This window comes from Vigna umbellata, chromosome 1, assembly GCF_029865625.1.
Source record: "Vigna umbellata cultivar VRB3 chromosome 1, Vumbellata_1.0, whole genome shotgun sequence".
NCBI classification, from domain to species: domain Eukaryota; kingdom Viridiplantae; phylum Streptophyta; class Magnoliopsida; order Fabales; family Fabaceae; genus Vigna; species Vigna umbellata.
Window position 1 is genome coordinate 16,903,119 of NC_142165.1, and position 20,500 is coordinate 16,923,618.

At 33.6% G+C, this 20,500-nt stretch overlaps 2 protein-coding genes and 1 non-coding gene across 3 annotated transcripts; 2 read left to right on the forward strand and 1 right to left on the reverse strand.

The window, feature by feature from the left end:
* The first annotated feature begins 3,200 nt into the window (after positions 1 to 3,200).
* LOC124844440 (GYF domain-containing protein) lies at positions 3,201 to 11,578 on the forward strand. The gene is made up of 9 exons (XM_047321388.2): positions 3,201 to 3,387; positions 4,310 to 4,398; positions 4,558 to 5,460; positions 5,548 to 5,674; positions 6,103 to 6,891; positions 7,059 to 9,789; positions 10,432 to 10,625; positions 10,737 to 10,796; positions 10,986 to 11,578. The coding sequence occupies exons 1-9, from the start codon at positions 3,315 to 3,317 to the stop codon at positions 11,357 to 11,359; spliced, it is 5,340 nt and encodes a 1,779-aa protein (XP_047177344.1). The 5' UTR covers positions 3,201 to 3,314; the 3' UTR covers positions 11,360 to 11,578.
* Positions 11,579 to 15,539: 3,961 nt separating this feature from the next.
* Positions 15,540 to 15,625, reverse strand: LOC124844445 (small nucleolar RNA R16). The gene has a single exon (XR_007029367.1). It is a non-coding gene; the product is annotated as a small nucleolar RNA R16 (small nucleolar RNA).
* Positions 15,626 to 17,513: 1,888 nt separating this feature from the next.
* LOC124844441 (outer envelope pore protein 24, chloroplastic-like) lies at positions 17,514 to 19,925 on the forward strand. The gene is made up of 3 exons (XM_047321389.2): positions 17,514 to 17,809; positions 17,878 to 18,237; positions 19,679 to 19,925. Exons 1-3 carry the CDS (start codon positions 17,609 to 17,611, stop codon positions 19,757 to 19,759), a joined length of 642 nt encoding a protein of 213 aa, XP_047177345.1. The 5' UTR covers positions 17,514 to 17,608; the 3' UTR covers positions 19,760 to 19,925.
* Positions 19,926 to 20,500: the final 575 nt, after the last annotated feature.

Sequence of the window (20,500 nt, forward strand, 5' to 3'; positions counted from 1 at the left end):
TAAATAAATTACTTATAATAAAATGCTACTTTCCAGTTTTATTTTTTGGTAATTAATTTTTTAAGGTTTAATAATTTTGATAGTCGCGTGCGCTTTCTCAAATAAGATTATTTTTTATTTTCTTTTTCAAATATGTATGTAAAAGTGAAATATCAAAGTAATTGAGTGTCTGCCGTTAAAATGTGTTAACCAGTTAAAATTAAATTGAGTTGTCACTGTCGAGTGGAATCATTAATTGACATGACAGATACAGAGCATGTTACGTGAAATATGTATAATTAAAAAAAAGGTTTATGAAAATTGAAATTATAGATAAAAAAATTAGGGTTCATGAAAAAAAAATTATGGTTCATCATCATCTTCAACCCTTCCCCAAATTAGAAACTCTAGCAATTCTAGTAATTATGTTTCGCTTTCTTGGTTTCTTTTTGCAGACTTGATGCTTAGGGAAGGAGATGAAGTTCGCGATGAAGGGGATTGATTCCGCAAGTTTGTGATTGGGTTTGGAAGCGCGATTTGAATGGATTTTGGTTGGTTATGTGTTTGGCTTTCCTTGTAGGTTTTGGTTCAAGATGAAGGCGTGACAGTGACCTCGTGGTGGTTGACGAAGGAACAACTCACGATGCACGTTTGAAGAAGATGAAAGGCTGAGGCTTTTGTGCAAAGAAGATTGCGCAATATGTGTGATGAATACGGAGGAGTTTTGTGATTTGGGTGCTTTTGCGATTATTCTGTTAATTCACCACTCAAATAAGTTTCAAATGACCATACCACAAAGCCTAAAACATTATTTTCCCACTTAGACCAGTTTGTCTAAGACTCACCCATTATAACCTTCATTTTAGACCAAAAGTGACCAAGACTAACCATTCCTTCCTAGTAATTCCAATTCAATTAACATAACTAACTTTACAAACACAAAATTCAAAATCAAGAACTTATCCAAACAGATTCATCACATTCTAAAACATTCATCATTACACCAAACATCAATTAACCATTTTAAAGCATTCAAATCCCAATTCATAGAAAGGTAGATAAACTTCTAATTTTAACAACATTCAACACAACATAATTAAAATCATCAATTGCAATAACATCAAGAAATGTCACTAACTTTCCTTACCTCTCAAAGAAATTGCCCAACTCTAAGAACACTCCACCGAATACTTGAACTGCAAGGAATATCTAGACAAACCTATGAAACACCAAATTCTAAACGAACAGAGTCCTTAGAACTATAGATGGACCAAGAACGAGTAGGAGAGACATGATTACACATGCAAAAGTACTAGATTCCTCTAAAACAAATTTGGGAATGGAAGGGAAAAAAAGAATCGAAATTTACTTGCTCTGTTGAAGAAACTGATCAGATAGAAACATAGACCTCGTTGCTGTGATCGATTAGGTACATCCTAATCGTAAAAGAGATGACTCATGAGTTAAAACTCTTAAGATAAGGTAGAGAACTCTATAAAAATGGCTTATAGACAGATGATACGTTTTAAAATAATGAAATTCGTTTATAACAATAAAATCATTTAACATTAAAATAATCGAGTCTCAGCCGTTTTAGATTACCACAACTTCTAAAATACCATTTTTTGAGATTTCACACACACACGTGTGTGTGTGTATATATATATATATTATATTATATATATCTTATATATTTTATATTTTATATTTTATAAATATTCTATATTATATATGATATATGATATATGATATATTATATATGATATATGATATATTATATATTATATATGATATATGATATATTATATAATATATAATATATATTATTTGAGAAAGACTATTACAAAAATTAATGTTACATGTATTATAGATTACATCTTTGAAGAATAACTTTTCACGTTTTTGCAAAATTTTAATTAAGATTTAAAATTTAAAATATAACAGTGATTGAGATTTTCTATCAAACTTATACTTTCAAACACATTTTTATTAATCAAAAAACGAGGATAATATGCGGAATATAAACTTATTTGAATTTTTAAAAATATTTAAGTTGATATACATACATATATATCTACTAACAAATGTTTATATAAAATTTTGAGAAATTAGAAAGAGGAATATAAAATTATACTAATATATTATTTAATAAAAGTAATACAGTAACAATAATATTAATTGTTATCATATTGGTGTTTGAAAAATAATGCCCCTTTAGTTTTATCTTTCAAATGGCTAAACAAAATTGAAACAACTAATCTAAAAATGGTTATTGTAAATATAACATTAAGAAAATGACGAAGCTAAAATAATAGTTAGAGACATTAGTTAATAAAAATTAATTTAATTATTCAAAATTCAACATAAAGCCTGAAAGTACAAAATCGTAATAACACCCTAAAGGAAGTTCGAGTGAAGGAGCAACACGAAAATTTGAAAAATCAAAATTTGAAAAAATAATTTCGTGTGATTTTACCCTACACTGCATGTGCCATGCTAGGCCCTCTTTGCAAAAATATCTATATGCCTGAATTATCCCTAAAAATAAATTAAAATTTTAGAAAAACAAAAGTCCTTTTCACTCCTTGTATTTTTCAGTCAAACACTATTAAGATATTCCACTCAAACTTAAATATAAATAAAAGTAATTAATTTTACATTAATTACAGCTTTATTTAACAATGAAAAATAAATAAAAATGAAATTTCAGAACAGAGTGTATCTATATTTATAGTACGTGTATCTAACTAATCTTTCATGATGATAGAAAATAAAAAAAATTATTGTCATTATGTGATAGTTATACAATAGAAACATTTATAAATTTCTATTAAATAGGATAATATGTAAAGAATAAAAATATTAATCGAAAAGAAAAAATAATATAATTTTTGAATTTTATTTGATAATTATCTACCATGCACAACGAAACGAAAGTCGTTTCGTAAAAATCGGGTCATGGAGAAATGCGCACCAATGGTGCTAATGAAAAAAAAAAAATACGAGGGAAATTTCATTTTAACATTACGAAAATCTTTCATAAATCAAGAGGCGCGTGAGCCACACGTCCTTGAAAACCCGCGGCGGGTCGGACACGGATGGGTCCAAGGCGCGTGGCTATTTCTTCCGAGAATCACAGAGATTAGCACTAATGTGCGCGCGTGGGTCGCAGGGTCTTATCGTGCACCCTAGCACACATTATGAAGTGTGTTGAAAGGGTTAACCTATATTCCCCTTGGCCTCCCAGTTTGGTTTTTCTCGCAAAGAAGGGTTTTCGTTCGCACAGTGCTCACTCGCTCGTTTCATTCGTTCCTTCCAACTCTCGTTGATCATCCATGGCTGAACAACGCGCCACCTCCGACAATCGCCACCAGCTCTCCGTCGCACCGCCATTGCAGATCTCCAAAGGTTTCATTTCTCTCCATCTCTCTCTTCCTTTCATTTGTAATTTCGTTTTTGCTTTGGATTGGAATCCAGCGATTTATGTGTCTTAGCTTCCATTGTTTTGTCTCTTCTCCTTCGTCGCTTGCGTTCTCTTTTTCTTTTATTTTATTCAGTTGTGGTTTATCACTTGCTTCTCTAAACCCTAGTTTCCCCAAACCTTTATTTTTTTTCTTCCTTTCATTTTTGTGAACAACCAAAATGCACTTCGTTTACGGGTTAGAGTTTAGGGTTTTTATTTTTTGTTCGTGTAGGATGACAGAACGGCTTCAATGCTTCCGAAACGGAAACGACATTCAATAATCTTTTGTTTTTACTACCGATGGTTTTTCATTTTTGCTATTTTCTGAACTACATTGGAATTTTTTTTGGATTTTGATTTTCTTCAATATTATCTTGTGTGTGCCCTTTTTCTTCTAAACTTTGGTTTAGAAGTTTGGAGCTTTACACTGCAGCAAAGGTAGCCGGTTTTTGAAGTTTGAGTTCGTCGTTGTGAATGCTGGAATTGGCTATTGGGGTTTACAGCGAGGGATATTATGTTAGTTTCGTTACGGTTGAAGCGGAATTTTTTTTTCCCTTCACTATTTCCACTTCCTGTCCACAATTTTTTTTACCAGAATAGGTAAAGAAACATAGTTTCAGATTTATGTTGCTGCCATGTTATTCTGTTTCCTTTTACTTGATACACTTTCCTCCTATTTAGCCCTTTGATCGCGATTATATATTTCTTTTATTTATTTTTAAACTTCTTATTTGGTTGAGGACTGCATACGTGCTTGTTATATATTTTTAATCAGTTTTCTCTACAACATGCTTTATAGTTTTTGAACTTAATGGTTAGAATCTTCATTTTCTTTTCATTGACTGATGCTTTTACCGTTTTGTACAGATGCCCAAGGATCTGACAATTCCATTCCACTCTCACCACAGTGGCTTCTGCCAAAGCCAGGGGAGAATAAACTTGGAACAGGATCTGTGGTGTGTGCTTAACTAGTTCTGCATATTTTTGTATCGTTGTCTGTGGATAATTTCTGGATGTTGTCTCTAAATCAGACATAAGGGCAGCCTTAACCTTCCAGGAATAATTTTTAATTGCTAATGTTTTTTTTTTTGCATTTTCCTTTTCTAACTATTCAGGAGAACCATGTGGTCTCAAACCCACCTTATGGCCATCGCTCAGAGACTCTCAAGACATCTGGAAACGGAGAGGATGTGCATGATGACCATAAGAAAAAGGATGTCTTTAGGCCATCCATGTTTGACTCAGAAAGTGGACGTCGCGATCGCTGGCGTGATGAGGAGAGAGACACCAAGTCCTCCATTCGGAAGGATCGTTGGAGAGATGGGGACAAAGACCTAGGTGATTCTCGCAGAGTGGATCGATGGACAGATAATATGTCTGCAAGGAACTTTGCAGAAGCACGGCGTGGTGCATCTGATAATCACAGATGGAATGATTCAGGAAACAGAGAAACTAACTTTGACCAGCGGCGTGAAAGTAAGTGGAACACCCGCTGGGGTCCTGATGACAAGGAGCCAGAAGGCATCCGTGAAAAATGGAGCGACTCTGGAAAGGATGGTGATATACATTTGGAAAAAGGTGTGACTAACATTTCCAGTCAGGGAAAGGATGAGAAGGAGGGAGAACACTATCGGCCATGGAGACCTAACTACTCACAAGGCCGTGCAAGGGTAGATCCTTCCCATACAACCCCAAACAAACCAGTCTCTACATTTTCCTATGGGCGTGGTCGTGGGGAGAATACACCCCCAGTTTCTAGTATTGGACATGGACGTACTGGTTCTCTTGCTAGCTCTTTGAGTAGCACATACTCTGGAACTGCATTGGAAAAGGTTCAAAGTGGACTTGAAGAATTGAACCCCTTTAGATATAACAGGACAAAATTGCTTGATGTGTACAGAGTGACTGGTATGGGTACAAATAGAAAACTAGTTGATGATTTTGTGCAGGTACCTAATCTTACTCAGGATGAACCCTTGGAGCCTCTAGCTATTCTGGCACCAAATCCTGAGGAAGTGGTAATTGGCTTCTTTGGTTTGTTTTTTAGTTACTGAATGCAATTGTCTTTTCTAGTGGTTTGGTGTGAGCTTTTTTTTCTTGAACAGGTTGTCTTGAATGGAATTGACAAAGGGGAGATAATTAGCAGCACTGCTCCTCAGGTTCCAAAAGATGGAAGGTCAACAGATTTTACTCACACAAGAAGAATGAAGCCTGGAAGTGCACCTTTCCAAGGTAAACTCTGCAGATATCTTTATGTACTTCTAGATAGGTTTGGATGCTGGTAACTTTGGAACTAGGTTTTTTCTTACCCTTGTAGAGGGAATTGTAGAATGAGGATTTGACCCTTAAACAGAGTAAGGTTTTGACCCATATTTCCATGAAGCAACTTGTTTATAAACCCTCAATTCTGAAGATTCACTGGTCTAATAAGTGGGTTTGCATGGCCTCAAACAAATTTGACTACTAATTCCCCCTCCCATTTATGTATTCAATTTCAACTATGTGAACAATGTCAAATTTCACATTTTATGGATTCCTCTTTCAACTTAAATGCTGTTCTACTTACTTATATATGTCACCCTATGGTCTCTGGCTTTTCATGAGTATAATTTTCTGTCTCTACTTTCCACTAAGATTGTCATAATATATTTAATGAACAGATAGAGGTGAAGATGGAGGTTCTTACAAAGTGCCTGAAGAGGTTTCCAGTAATAAAGATTCATCATTTGAAGGAAATACTTCTGTTCATCCTGGTGCTTCATGGCGAACAATGCCACTTGGTGATCATGCTGCCCAGTTTCACGATGGTAGAGATGTAACTAATGATGTTAGATTGAGAAAAACAGATCTGAACTCACTCCAGCCAAAAGATCCTCATAATCAGTGGGAAAATAATTTGGGTTATTTGTCTGACTCCAAAGAAGTAGGTAAGTGGCAAGCTAGTGAAGATCCTGTTATTAAGAGGCAGTTGTCTGGCATTTTGGATAGTGAACTTGAAATCAGAAGAGTTCAACAGACTGCTCCAGAGGAGTTATCCCTTTTGTATAAAGATCCTAAGGGTCTAATCCAAGGTCCATTTAAAGGAATTGATATTATTGGATGGTTTGAGGCTGGGTATTTTGGTATCGATTTACCTGTTCGTCTGGAAAATTCAGCAGCTGACTCACCGTGGTTGTCTCTTGGTGATGCCATGCCCCATTTACGAGCTAAAGCTAGACCTCCACCGGGGTTTTCTACACCAAAGCCAAATGACTTCACAGATATTCCTGGCAGACAAATTTCCAGTACATTTGGGAATACTCTTACTGGTTTGAATGAGCTTGACATTTTGCGAAGTGATTCTAGGCATCGTCCAAGTCCTGATACCGAAGCTGAAAATAGGTTTCTGGAGTCACTCATGTCTGGTAGCAAGAATAGTCCTCCCCTTGATGGCCTGGCATTGTCAGAAGGTTCTTACCTGTTAATACTTGGTTATTTTGGTATTCATTTTTGGATAATTAAGCTATAATAATTTTCCCTGCATTGATATTTTTCTCTTCAAATCTTTTTCATTTTTGTACCCTACCATGTTTTGAGATGTTTAGGCTTGACATTGATGTTGATATATTCAATTCAGGTTTACAAGGGTTTGTTGGAAATAATCCTGGTAATATGGGTCCATCAGCAGTTGATAATGGAAATCTTTACTTGCTTGCTAAGAGGATGGCACTAGAACGACAACGGTCCTTGCCTAGTCCCTACCCTTACTGGCCAGGGCGTGATGCAGCTTCGTTTGCTCCAAAGCCGGAGGTTGTCCCAGATGCCTCCTTGCATTCTAAACTATTGTCTTCAGTGAGTGATAACTCTCGGCAACCACAATCCCAAAATTCCGAGTTAATGTCAATCATCCAAGGTTTATCTGATAGGACATCTGCAGGCCTAAATAATGGTGGTGCTGGCTGGCCTAATTATCCCTTACAAGGTGCATTGGATCCCTTACAGAATAAAATTGACATGCTTCATGATCCAAATTTTCCTCAAATGCCATTTGGAATTCAGCACCAAAGGCTGCCGGGACAAAACCACTTGTCTTTAAGCAATTTACTGTCTCAGGCTGCTGCTGATAACCCAAATAACCCTTTGACAGCGGAGAAGCTACTTTCTTCAGGTTTATCACAAGATCCTCAGATATTAAATATGTTGCAACAGCAGTACTTGTTGCAACTGCATTCTCAAGCGGCTGCTCAATCCCAGCAGATCCCCTTGATTGATAAACTCCTATTGCTGAAGCAACAACAGAAGCAGGAGGAGCAGCAGCAGCTGCTACGACAACAACAACAACTGCTTTCTCAAGTGTTGCAAGACCAACCGTCTAGCCAGCTCTTCAGCAATTTATCTTATGGACAGTTGCAAGGTGTATTACCAATAGGTAATTTGCGTGTGGATCCTTCTCTAGTTCAACCACAACAAGAGGTTTTTCCCATGAGCTCTCAGACACCAATCCCCAATGTGCATAATGAGCATAATTCTAATTCTTTGAATCTACCACCTAAAGTTAGTCAAGATACAAGTAGTAATGTAAGCAGCCAAGCTTCTGTACGTCTTCCACACCACTTATTTGGCGACGGTCATCCAGAAAATTGGGGCCCTAATTTTACTGAACAAATTGTCGATCAGCATCAGAAGGAATCATTTCCAGTATCATCAACTCAGGCTGATGGTTCTGCATTGCTTGAACAGAACAGATTCAAAGAGGAACCCCTCATTGCATCTCTTTCTCCTTCTGATTACGCCACCAAGTCAGTGGAACAGGTGCCACCCAGCAATTTTAGGCCTGATGGTGTGGTTGTGACCTCAACTTCTAAGCCTGGGGAAAGTTCTGGAAATGTGGAGTCTTTTGCATCCAGCATTGCCTTATCTACAACTGTATCTAATGTGTCACCACCAGTGAGTGGTCCTGGTACGGAGGTGAAGACCAAATTGGATATTGTGCATCAAGAGCAACATCCTGGGAAGGACAGCACTGTATCCGAGCCATCTCTGGGAGACATAAGAAAGATTGAAGCTCAAGAACCTAAAAAGGCTAGTGAGAAGAAATCTAAGAAGCAAAAATCAACCAAATCTCAGTCTTTTGATCAAACAAAGGGAGTGGTAAAAAATTTGACTTTGCAGCCATCAAAGCAGTCAGAAACTGAAATGGCAAAGTTAAGTGATTTTACGGAAGCTAAGATTGACGAATCGTTAAATGATACAAATATGCAACAAACAAGAGTTAAGGGAACTCGGACTGGAAGTGCTGTCTCAGAGACTGGTGATCACCAACATGCTGGTGGCTGGTCTGGTATTATTACTGGAAAGATAACTGAAACAGTTGGTGTAGGTGAGACCAATTCGACTACTTTTTTGACACAGAAAACTGAGGTACCTGCCGGACGAGCTTGGAAACCTGCTCCAGGTGTCAAACCAAAATCTTTCTTAGAAATTCAACAGGAAGAAAAAAGGAAGGCAGAGACTGAAACACTTGTATCTGATGTTGCTGTTTCTGTCAATTCAATGAGCCTAGCAACTCCTTGGGCTGGGATTGTGGTCAGTCCTGACTCCTTGAAGGTATCTAGTGACAGTGTCAAAGAAGGAGGCAATACTGAGAATCATGTTAAATCTGAAACTTCTCAAAATGTCAAGAGCAAGAAAAGCCCTCTACACGATCTATTAGCAGAAGAAGTTCTAAAGAAATCTAATGAAATAGATGCTGAGGTTCCAGATAGTATATTGCCCTCACATAATATAGTTGTACAATCAGAATCATTGGATGACGGCCATTTTATTGAGGCGAAAGATACTAAAAGAAGCCGAAAAAAGTCCACAAAATCGAAGGGTTCAGGAACTAAAGCTTCATTGCCCACTGCATCATCTGATGTACCTATAGCTTCAAGCCCCAATGAAAAGGGAAAAAACTCCCGCTTGGCACAGCAGGAAAAGGAAGAGTTGCCTGTCATCCCTGCAGGACCCTCTTTCAGTGATTATGTTCTTTGGAAAGGAGAGCGAGAACCACCAAGCTCGTCTCCTTCTCCAGCATGGTCTACTGATTCCGGTAGGGTTCCAAAACCAACTTCATTGAGGGACATTCTAAAGGAACAGGAGAAAAAGTCCTCTTCTGCAATTCCTGTTAGCCCAGTGCCTCTGCCTCCAAAATCTCAGCCTACCCAGTCTACACGGAATAGTGCTTCTTCATGGTCAGTTTCAGCATCCTCTCCATCTAAAACTGCTTCTCCAATTCAGATAAATACCCAAGCTTCTCAATCAAAATACAAAGGAGAAGATGATTTGTTCTGGGGTCCAATGGAGCAATCTAAGCAAGATGCTAAGCAGTATGATCTCTATCTCTTTGTATTTGCGTTTGAAAAATTTACTCAAACTTTCTATCTAGAACTTTCATTCATATTTTTTATTATAAGCTTTTTTTGCCTTGTAACACATTTTTGTTTAGAAATGTTTGCAGTAGCATTGCAACTAATTAACACATCTATACGTCTTAAATATTACACACGACGGAAGAATGTGATAAACATCCATTTTTTGTTTCTCTTGTTAGATGATTTGCTAATTTAGTCCCTGTATATTATTTATGGTGTTGAAAATTGAAAGTGTTCTTGTTCTTGTTATGAAACTTCTGGTTTGGCATCTGTAAAAAAATTTCCGTCTGTACTAAACATGAAATTTGACTGCTGGTAAAAAGTGAAGAAATTAATTACTCATCTTTAACTTTTATATACTGTAGTAAATCTGTTACCGTTCCTTTTGTCATTTCACCTTGTTTGATTGGAAAATGGTGTGTTGCCCCCGTTCCCACTTGGACTACTTTGATCATTGCGCCTAAACTAGTGTAGAGTTCGATTTAAAACTTTAGTAGTCTGAAGTGATAGTAGATGAATATGTATTAGGTCTTGAAACATCTAGTTTTGGTAACATAGTTGGTGAGCTGTGGCTGATTTACTTGTCCCTTTGAGCAGGTCTGATTTCCCTCAGCTTGCTAGCCAAGGGAGTTGGGGTTCAAAAAATGTAAGCTCGAAAGGTAATTCCCCCGGACTGTTGACAAGACAGAAATCAGTGAGTGGTAAACAAGCTGAACGGTCTCTGGCATCATCACCGGCTTCTTCTCAATCAATGCTGAAATTGAAAAAAGATGCCATGACAAAGCATTCTGGTAAAACAAAGATACTTTATTATTTGTTTATTGTACTTGCTAATTGCATAATGTCCTGCCTGGGTCTTTTGACAATCTTCTAAATGATCAAATTATTTGTCACATTTTCAGAGGCCACGGATTTCAGAGATTGGTGTGAGAATGAGTGTGTTAGGCTTATAGGGTCAAAAGGTATGTCAATCGTTAAGGCTTGTCGGTTTTGAATTGAACATTTTAAATGACACCATGGATTGGACTCTGCTAATGTAGCCATTTTGCTTGAATCTTGCGTTTCTGATAGAAAGTATTTGATTTTTTAAACACCATAAATTCTTTTTTTTAACTAAATATTTTTGGTGGGGGTGATGGTGATTATTGCAGATACAAGTTTCCTTGAATTTTGCTTGAAGCAATCCAGATCGGAAGCTGAACTGCTCCTCATAGAAAACCTTGGATCATATGATCCTGACCATGAATTCATTGATAAGTTCCTGAATTACAAGGAGTTGTTACCATCGGATGTTTTGGACATAGCTTTTCAGAGTAGGAGTGACAAGAAAGTTGGTGGACAAGGTGCGGTATGGACAGCTTCAGCTAATGCAGATATACAGGATGTTGACTTCACTGAAGGATCCTCTAAAGGTGGTGGAAAGAAGAAAGGTAAGAAGGGGAAAAAGGTGAGCCCTTCAGTTTTGGGATTTAACGTTGTGAGTAACCGTATCATGATGGGTGAGATCCAGACTGTAGAAGATTAATTGGAGAGAGGTTGTGTCGGTAGATGTAAATACATTTTGGTCGTACTTTGTAAATGGTTTTTCCCGTTTTAGGTGTTTTATGTTTTTTTCTTTTTTATACAGAACAGTAGCAGCATTTATTGGATCTGCTTAACCAATTTTGTTATCTAATCTTAGGAGTTGTTTTGACACTTCGCGGTGACCTTCATTTTATCTTAATATTACCGTCTTTCAAATCCATTTCCTAATGATTTCAACTTCAATCCTCTTTTCATTTATTTCAGAATTCCCTGCCCTACTTTTTACTTATACTTTTGATTTCTCATTCCCTGGAAAAAGGTGCAGAATTATTTTTCAAATTATTATATATGTATGACCATTATTATAAAAATTATCATCTTTATGATATTTGTGATTGGATTACAATGCAATGAGTTTGGTTTGATTGTTATTCCCGAAATACATTTAAATCCAAAAACAGTATCTAACAGTAAGAAAGAGTTTGATTTGTGAAAGAATACGGAAACGCAAGAATATAGGGCGAATTGTATTTTATCGTCTATATTGCAATTGGTTTATCATATTCATTCAAATGTGACGAACCTCCGTTATTCTTATAAAGGATTTAGGGAAATTAAAAAAAAATATTTGCATTCTTATGTTTTTCATGAAGCAACTGAATTTTAATTATGATTGAATCAAATGGCATTTTTTAGTAATACTTCGAGCCTACGTTGTGATGTTCAAGTCGTATATGTTTGAAATTAATAAGAATATTTATTTAATTTTTTTTTAATTTTTGAAAAAAAAAACTGAAGAAAAATGTCATCTAAGAAAAAAAGTTTAAATTCATAAGTTAAATTTAAACAATTATAATTGCAAAATTAGATTTTTTACAAAATGTGAAAATCAAAATTAGCCCATCATATGAAAATTAAACAAGTTTTAAAGTTTCTAATTTCTTTTTGAAAAAAAGGCTTTCGTATTCAATAAATTAAAATTGAAAATAACGATTTATCGTCAATGATAACCCGAATTGAAGAAACCCGGTTTTCTATATTTAATCTATTGTAAAATTTGAAAATAAACTAGCTTTAAAATTCTAGCATTAATTTATATTAATTTAAGTGATTTTGATTAAGTATTCTGCAACAAACAGTCACAGACCCGTATTTCTCCATCCCCACTTCTTTTTTCATCTTTTTCAACTCTAAAACCCTTTTTATGCTTCTCTCTAACCTTCTTTCTCTATATTTTATCTCTTTTTTACATCTCGCAATAGCTAAGAAGCAAGAGAACTTTTTTACTGATCAAATTTTTAGATAGAATAATTTTTATTTATTTTATACATTTTTTCTTCTTTTATTTTCTTATAATTTTATAATCAATTTTTGTATGATCGGTTAAGAAAAATAATTTTCAATTTACTTGATAATATATTAAAATTTTGTTATGTTTAAATTATTTATGTTTTTTTAATGTAAAATCTTATGATAAGTGATTTGAATATTGAATGTGTCATAATCATAATATATTGATTTTATAAAGGGATTGTCTTTGGTTGAATATTTGTTTGACTATTTAAACTTGAGAGTTATTGGATTTGATTTCAGGTGATGTATTCAATTGGATACATCATTTGAATTGCTTAGAAAATATGTATTATTAAAGTGTTTTTGAAAATATATTTGAAAACCAATTGATTTTTGTGTTGATAATGAATTTTATTATATTTTTGCTTAAGTGAAAATAAAAGAGGGATCTAAATCTTGTTTCTGGTTTTATTTTTTCCTCAATTGAAAGAATATTTTCACTTAAACAAAAATAGAATCCAAAATAACTTTACTCTTAACCATATTTTCATTCAAATAAAGGATTTGTTGCTTAAGCAAAATTAATAGTGAACATATTTTTACTCAAGCTAAAATATTTTCACACAAGTTAAAAAGAATAAATTTTTTTAATTGATTTGATGAATTGTATTGAATCTAAATTATTATTGAGAATGATAAGATTTGTAGGTAATCACATGTTTAGGATGATTGGTGAATTATGTCTTGATGTATTAAGTATTTACATTTGTATTGTAATAAATATTTCCTTAAATGGTGATTTAAGATATTAAATGGTGAAAAGTTGAGACCAAAGTTTTCTCACACTATGACAAGTGTAAATGTACAACTTGGATGTAAAAAACTTGTCTTGATCTTTTATCTTAGTTTCACTTGCAAATCTATATCTTGCATGTAATATTATGTTAGTCATTAGTACATATTTTCTTTTAAGTTAAAAATTTATTACAGTAACTTAATTTTGGATGTGTTATATGTTTTGTGAACTGTAATAATTATATTTTATGTATACAAGTAAATATAGTTTTAAGTGTAAAGAAGAACATTTTGAAAATATATATATAATATTGACTTTTATAAATATGTATGTTTTATGTTTTTTAAGTTGATTATTTATTATTATAAGCTTTGAAGCCTTTTGACGAATTTATGGTATAGTAAATGATTTAAAAAGAATGTGTAATGTATTTTTAGAATTTTTATTTGATAAGTTCGTCTTAGATAAATGATGAAATATGTAACCTTTAACATTTTATAGTACCTTTTTTCATTATGTTCTTATTCATTATTGTAAAACATTTCACACATAATTGTAGTCTTTTTATTATTATTTAACATTTTTTAGACCACGATTAACTAGACTACACTAACCTTGCATTTCAGTTAATTTAAAAAATAACATTAGAGTTTTGAGCAACATATCAAAATCAAGATATTTATATAAAGAATAAAATTTATTAGATGTATGTATGTTTACATTCTATTTGAAAAATGAGAACAAAAATAAAGAAAAATAATGTAATGGGTAAGAAATAGAAAATAAATATATGTTTTTGGTAAAAAGCAAATAAAATAAAAGTGAGAATCAAAATTTAAAAAAGAATAAAAAATAAACATTTTATAAATAATCATTAAATAATTAATTACATATAATGAACTATTATGAACTTTTTTTTCTGAAAAAAGAAAGCATAATCAATCATATTGTTTTATATAATTGATGTTTGAGAGTGTAATTCTAGACAGTTTTTAAATTTCTTTTCATAGTTTCTTAACTTCCAAAACATGGAATTTGCAATTTGATATTTTTTTTCTTTGCCTGGTTATTTTTCCACACCCAATAGACCGGAAATATTCATTATAAAATAACTAACAAGACTTCGTGACAATATCTTTACCAATATTTTTGTTCAAAAATAAAAATATATTTTAACATAGTTTTCTAAAATTTATTATCATTTACTTCTTTTAATGTAAGTACAAAATATTAAATTGACAACTTTAAATCACATAAGTTCTTCTACAACCATTAAATATATCTTTTTGTCATTTTTTATACCTATTTTTCTTATCTCATTCGTACATTTGTTCTCTTTGATTTTTATAGAAAATGTAACTTTTATTCATTGCATATGGTTTAGAAATACTTAATTGAGTTGTTCTAAATGTTCAAATGTTGGAGATATGGTAATGGTTTCACATCAAATTTCTAACTACACATATTTGTTTTCTGTGACAATTTTGCATATTCGTTTGAATAAAAGAATTTGATAAACAGTATCTCTATCACAAAAAACAATAGTTGAAATGGAATTATATTGAATCCTAAAATCAAATTATTTTTCCAAAAAAATAACTCATGCAGTTCAGAATCCACAAAAAAAAAATAGGCAGATTTCAAGACCAGCCAGATCCATAAAATCAGTTCAACCAACTAATTCAGCTTACAAAAACTATGTATTAATAACTCTCCGCTCAGAAGAAGCAATTATCATATCACAGAATTTTCATATGTCCAGACATATTTATGCAACCTCATCATAGCAGAAAGATTACTCTTTACCAAAAAGAAGCCATACTTCCCAGAAAGAAAATAACAAAAACATCAGACAAAACAACCGATTGCACAATCAATTTAAAAAAAACATACGACAGTTAATCTCAGAGAAATTCCAAGTGTGGAAGTGGCAGACAATCAACACGGCATCAGTTCAGTCCGCCCGTCTGCATTTCTTCATCATTGATGATATAAATAATACTTTAAAACCAAATCAAACAGTTTTTCATACAATAAAACACACAGACAATCAAAGTTAGCAATAAACTCTACACTACAAAGTTATGACAAGGAAGGCATCAGATAATAAGCGGAGTTTTTGATCTTCACAGAGTAATTCAGTGTGTAGGATAAGAAATTATAGCATCACTTGCCAACCCTATGTCACAACATTAGATTTACTGAAAAAACAGGGAATAAGAAGCAAGAAAAACAAAACAAATATCTAAAATACAAGTTTAATGGCATCAGATAAATTATTGTGGTCATCAAAACTTATCAGTATATCAATAAGCGGTTTAAGATTTGAATCATCACTGCCAAATCTCTCTTTACAGATGCAAAGAAAACATAAATGCATAAAAGAATCGTTTTTTTTTTCTGCTAGGGCATTTCGGTAGATCCATTTGACCCATGGCAATTTCAAAATCTGTGCAATGGGCTGGTAAGCCAACCATTAAAATATGCGCATCAGTTATATCTCCATCGCCATTGAAATTGGATACAAAAAGGAGAGGGTAAAACAGATGCAGTCGATCAACAACGGAGAAAACAAATTTAAAAAAAATGCACAAAACCAATTGAATTCCTTTGGAATCAAACAATACAATGCAGAGATTCAACAAAATAAAGAATTCGAAATCGAATAGAAAGAAAAAATGTGTACAGATTCGAAATCAGAGAATTACAACGCTGTTGTGAGAGACGGCAAAGAGAGGCTGAACTCAAAGACTTTAAATAAAGGTTGCGTGAAGATTAGGGTTTGCACTCATACATGCCGTTTTGCGATACGGTGTCGTTTTGTTCACCTTTGTTTTAGCACGAATATTTTCATTAAATTAACAAAATGAAAATCAATCTTTTTCTTTTTTTTATATAATTAAACAAAGGCTAATAATGAAAAGATTTTAAAATATGTATTCAGAACATTTTTTTTCTATCTCCATCATCCATTTACATTCTTTTGCCCTTTCTTTAATTTCATCTTCAATAATTTTAAATAAAGATTGTATTTCAATTTTGATCTACATATTTTGAAAAACTTGTAAGGGAAATTGAACATTTTTTTTATAAATAATTATTTTAGTCTAAATTTGAAATTGTTTTAGAAATATAGAGGCTCGCTAGAAGTTCAAAAGTGACTTCACCCTAATCTGAAAAGTCGTAGTTATTTTTTTTTATATTATGCATTCTAGAGAAAATGTTTTATTTTATGACAATTCAAAACAGAAATATGCAAAAAAACTAGAAGACGTTATAATCACTTTAAATAAAACAACTAATTAAAGAGTTTGAGAAAAACATTATAACCTAAAGTCTTAATCTATATTTTTGTGGATAAAAATACAAAGGTTAAATAAGTTTAAGTTGTACATAAATTTGAATGTTTTCAAATGAATTTCTATTAAATTTATATAGCGTAATAAATACTCAAAATTTTCATATTTTTAATTAAGTTTTCTATTTAATTTTTTAGTTGATTAAATTGTTATTTTATCATGTTATTTTAATTACTTGTTTTACAAATTATAATCAATATAAAATAATATTATGATTAATGTAAATGAAGGAGTAATTTTTATTAAAATTGTGTTAACAACGAGAATATTATGTTCCCAATATTTTCAACATTACCATTTTTTTCTTTGACTAAGAACTATCCCTTATCATAATTGATGAGATTATCCGATCAAACGAATAAAAGTTATTAACTATTTTAAATAAATTACAATATCATGTTATGTAATAATAAATTTGTTTTTTGATAAGAAATACTAAAAAAATAAAAAAGAATATTTAATTAACAAAATTTAATTTAAAATATAAAATTTTAAATAAAATTTAATTAAAAATATTTAAATTTATAAAAAAAATTGTGACATAATTAAGTGAAATATATAATTTAAAGAAATAGGAGTTTAAGAGAAATGAAAAGTAGAAAACCCAGATTGACTTTGAACGGGCCAATTGTTCACAGCAGAAAACCCAGTAGTGAGGCCCACGAAAAGGAAGTAAAAGAATGTGGGCGCTAAAAAGCGTGAGGATTTTAACGATTTATTATTCCGCGTTTGGAGACATCAGGCTGTGTTTGGCGCAACCATTTTTCTCTTGTCTCTTCGCACTTCCCTTCCGTTGTTTACGATGAAGGCCACGCTCAAAGGCAAGTACGACGTCGACAAAAACGGCGCTGCTTTCGCCACGGTCGCCGTCAACGCCGCCGACGTCAGGTTCCGCGCCTCCGTAACAGAAGCCACTTTCATCAACGGCCCCAGCCTCACCGGCTTGGCTCTCGCCGTCGAGAAACCCGGCTCCTTCATCGTCGACTACAACGTTCCCAAAAAGGTTTCATTGCATGCTCTAGCCACTTCCACTACTTCAATAATAGCTGTTTCTGAAACTGTTTCTTGCAGGACTTTCGGTTCCACTTCATGAACACGGTTAGGGTTGGAGACAGGGCGTTGAATTTGACCTACGTGCACAGCAGGGGGGATAACCGGACTGTACTGGACGGCACCTTTGTGGTGGATCCCGCGAACAAGGTTTCGGCGAATTACGCGCTGGACTCGGGGAACTGCAAGTTGAAGTATAGTTATGTTCACAAGGGGTTGACCACTATTGAACCCACCTATGATGTGGCGAAGAACACATGGGATTTCGCCGTTTCGAGGAAGGTTTACGGTGATGACTCGTTGAGGGCTTCATACCAGACATCCAGCAAGGTTTTGGGAGTTGAGTGGGCGCGGAATCCTAAACACAATGCTGGATTCAAGGTGAGGCGATTCGCAAATGAATATCCATATTTGGATGGTAGTTGTGGTTTTGTTTTTTTGTGATAATTTTTGTTTGCTTGAGTTTTAATGTTTCTGGTAGAGTTTATAGATATGTGGAGTGGATCTCATATTTGACTGGGGATTTACTAACAAATTCAAACTAGTCACGCCATGTGTTAGCTTTTGAGGTTTAAAGGAAAATCCAAATTCTAATATGGTTTTAGAATCTTGTTGTTCGGTCAATGAGGCTACTCCGTTTGGACCGTTTGGAGAGGGTTAGTTATGATAATGCCACGTTTGATATGTTCTGTCTTTGGGATGAGGTATTAGTGATCTTAGATTGAGTAATGATAGGACTAAAATTAGTGAATGAATATATGTGAAAGATAACTTAATTGTAATGTTTAGTCTTCAGCGCGAGGGAAGTGTAACGGTCATCCCAAATTTGACATTGAGTTAGATGTAATCCAAAATCTAAGATTTTCTTTTTCTTGTGTTTGTGTTTTGCTTGAGTCGATTTTGGATGAAATTTGCATGTTAGTGTGTTGTGTAAATTTAATTTCTTTCTGCAAATTATTACAAATTTTGGTCATTGGTTGAACGAGTCTTGTTATATGCTTTTATATTGAATATTGCTAGAGCATTCACTCATGGTTGATTTTTAGTAGTAGAAACCTCAAGGGTTAATTTACCAAGGGAAGGTTTATTAGTTGACTGATGATTAAGCTTATGAATGAAGACTGTTAGGCTGAGGATGTAGTCGTTCATCTTGTGATGTTTTGAATATAATGAAGCCAGTACTTATCGTGAAATTGGTTGTGTGAGGAGGCACAATTTTGCTGCGGGGAAATGGGATAAGGGAGACTGGAAATTTCACCTTTCTTGGGTGCTAACAATCAGTGTAAAGGCTGTATCGTATTATATATACATCATGAGCTATAAATATTGTGAGCCGTAAATAATCCGATACAGCCGCCTAAATGGACAGTAATTGGTCAAAGAAGGGATGCAATGTGTACTGATTGATTATCTATCTTCATTCTCATTTGATTTTGTTGCCAATGCTTCACTGTAGTCTTGATTTTTTCCTTAAATTTGTTAGCCTTAATTAGATACTTAAATATGTGGCGGCATACATACAACAAGATACCGGTCAGGGTTGTGATCTTTCTTGCTTTCCGTTTCTTTAAAATATATTTTAGTCTTGGAAATGTTAGAAGTTAGAACCGTTCGTACATGACTTATAGATGCCTTGTGTGTTTTTCTATTAATAAATTAATCAGTGTAGGTTTGACCCTTTTAGGATTCTGCTATAATCTATTTTCTGCATAAAATTTGGTTAAATGGGTTGACTCCCCCTCCCCAATATAATTAAGTAGTTCCTGAGTATCATCTTGTTGTTTCTCAGACATATTTTCTAACTTTAAGCTTTGTCTTACAGATTATAGCATCTGTTAACTTGGCTGAGGAGTTGAAAGCGCCCAAACTTATTGCTGAGACCACATGGAATTTTGAGATGTAGCTTGATTCCAATATATTGTTTCAATTGCTTGATAGGTTTACTGTCAAGTTTTGAAGGCTTTTTCGATCACACCATTGGGCATATTTTGCCTCTGAATATTATATTACATGCTTGAAAGTATTTTGATCATGTTATGAGCAATCTGGCATTAATTGTCCACCTTCAACTTCGCATTTGATTTTTAAACTATTCCTGAATTTTCCCCACATTACAACATCCTATAATTGCTTGCCAATAAAATATGGGCACTTTTATTTTCATAGAAGTTATTTTATGTAGCTTTTCTGTTTGATCTATCCTTTTTCCGTTCTTACTTTAATGTTTGAAGGATATCTTGTTCTATCAGGACTTGTGGAGCTGGTATTTTTCAATGTAAGTTCGAAGTTTACAACATATTTGAAACACTTTATTTTTCATATCAAAACATCTAAACCATCTTGGCGTTTGAAAAAAGCTTTTGTGGGACAATATAAATATATTTTATAGCTAGTTGAATTATAGTTTGTGTACAGCAAGCAAACTGCAGAGTGGTTTGTATCAGTCACTGATGCAGAACATGATTGGCAGAACATGATTGACAGTTTTATTGCTGATAAAATGTTGGGAAAAATCATAATTGGGAGTGGTTGAACATGATTGTGGAACTCAAACTGTAGTTATAGCTTTATAAGACATTGTTCATGGATGCAATGAAACATTTTTGTGGTAACGCCTTTTTTTACTTAAGGCCTTGATCTTTTG

Coding starts and splice junctions, on each gene's coding strand:
- LOC124844441 (XM_047321389.2), top strand. CDS start 17,609: ATGAAGGCCACGCTCAAAGGCAAGTACGACGTCGACAAAAACGGCGCT. Junction 17,810..17,877: donor ACTACAACGTTCCCAAAAAG/GTTTCATTGCAT, acceptor TGTTTCTTGCAG/GACTTTCGGTTCCACTTCAT. Junction 18,238..19,678: donor AACACAATGCTGGATTCAAG/GTGAGGCGATTC, acceptor TTTGTCTTACAG/ATTATAGCATCTGTTAACTT.
- LOC124844440 (XM_047321388.2), top strand. CDS start 3,315: ATGGCTGAACAACGCGCCACCTCCGACAATCGCCACCAGCTCTCCGTC. Junction 5,461..5,547: donor CACCAAATCCTGAGGAAGTG/GTAATTGGCTTC, acceptor TTTCTTGAACAG/GTTGTCTTGAATGGAATTGA. Junction 10,626..10,736: donor TGCCATGACAAAGCATTCTG/GTAAAACAAAGA, acceptor TCACATTTTCAG/AGGCCACGGATTTCAGAGAT.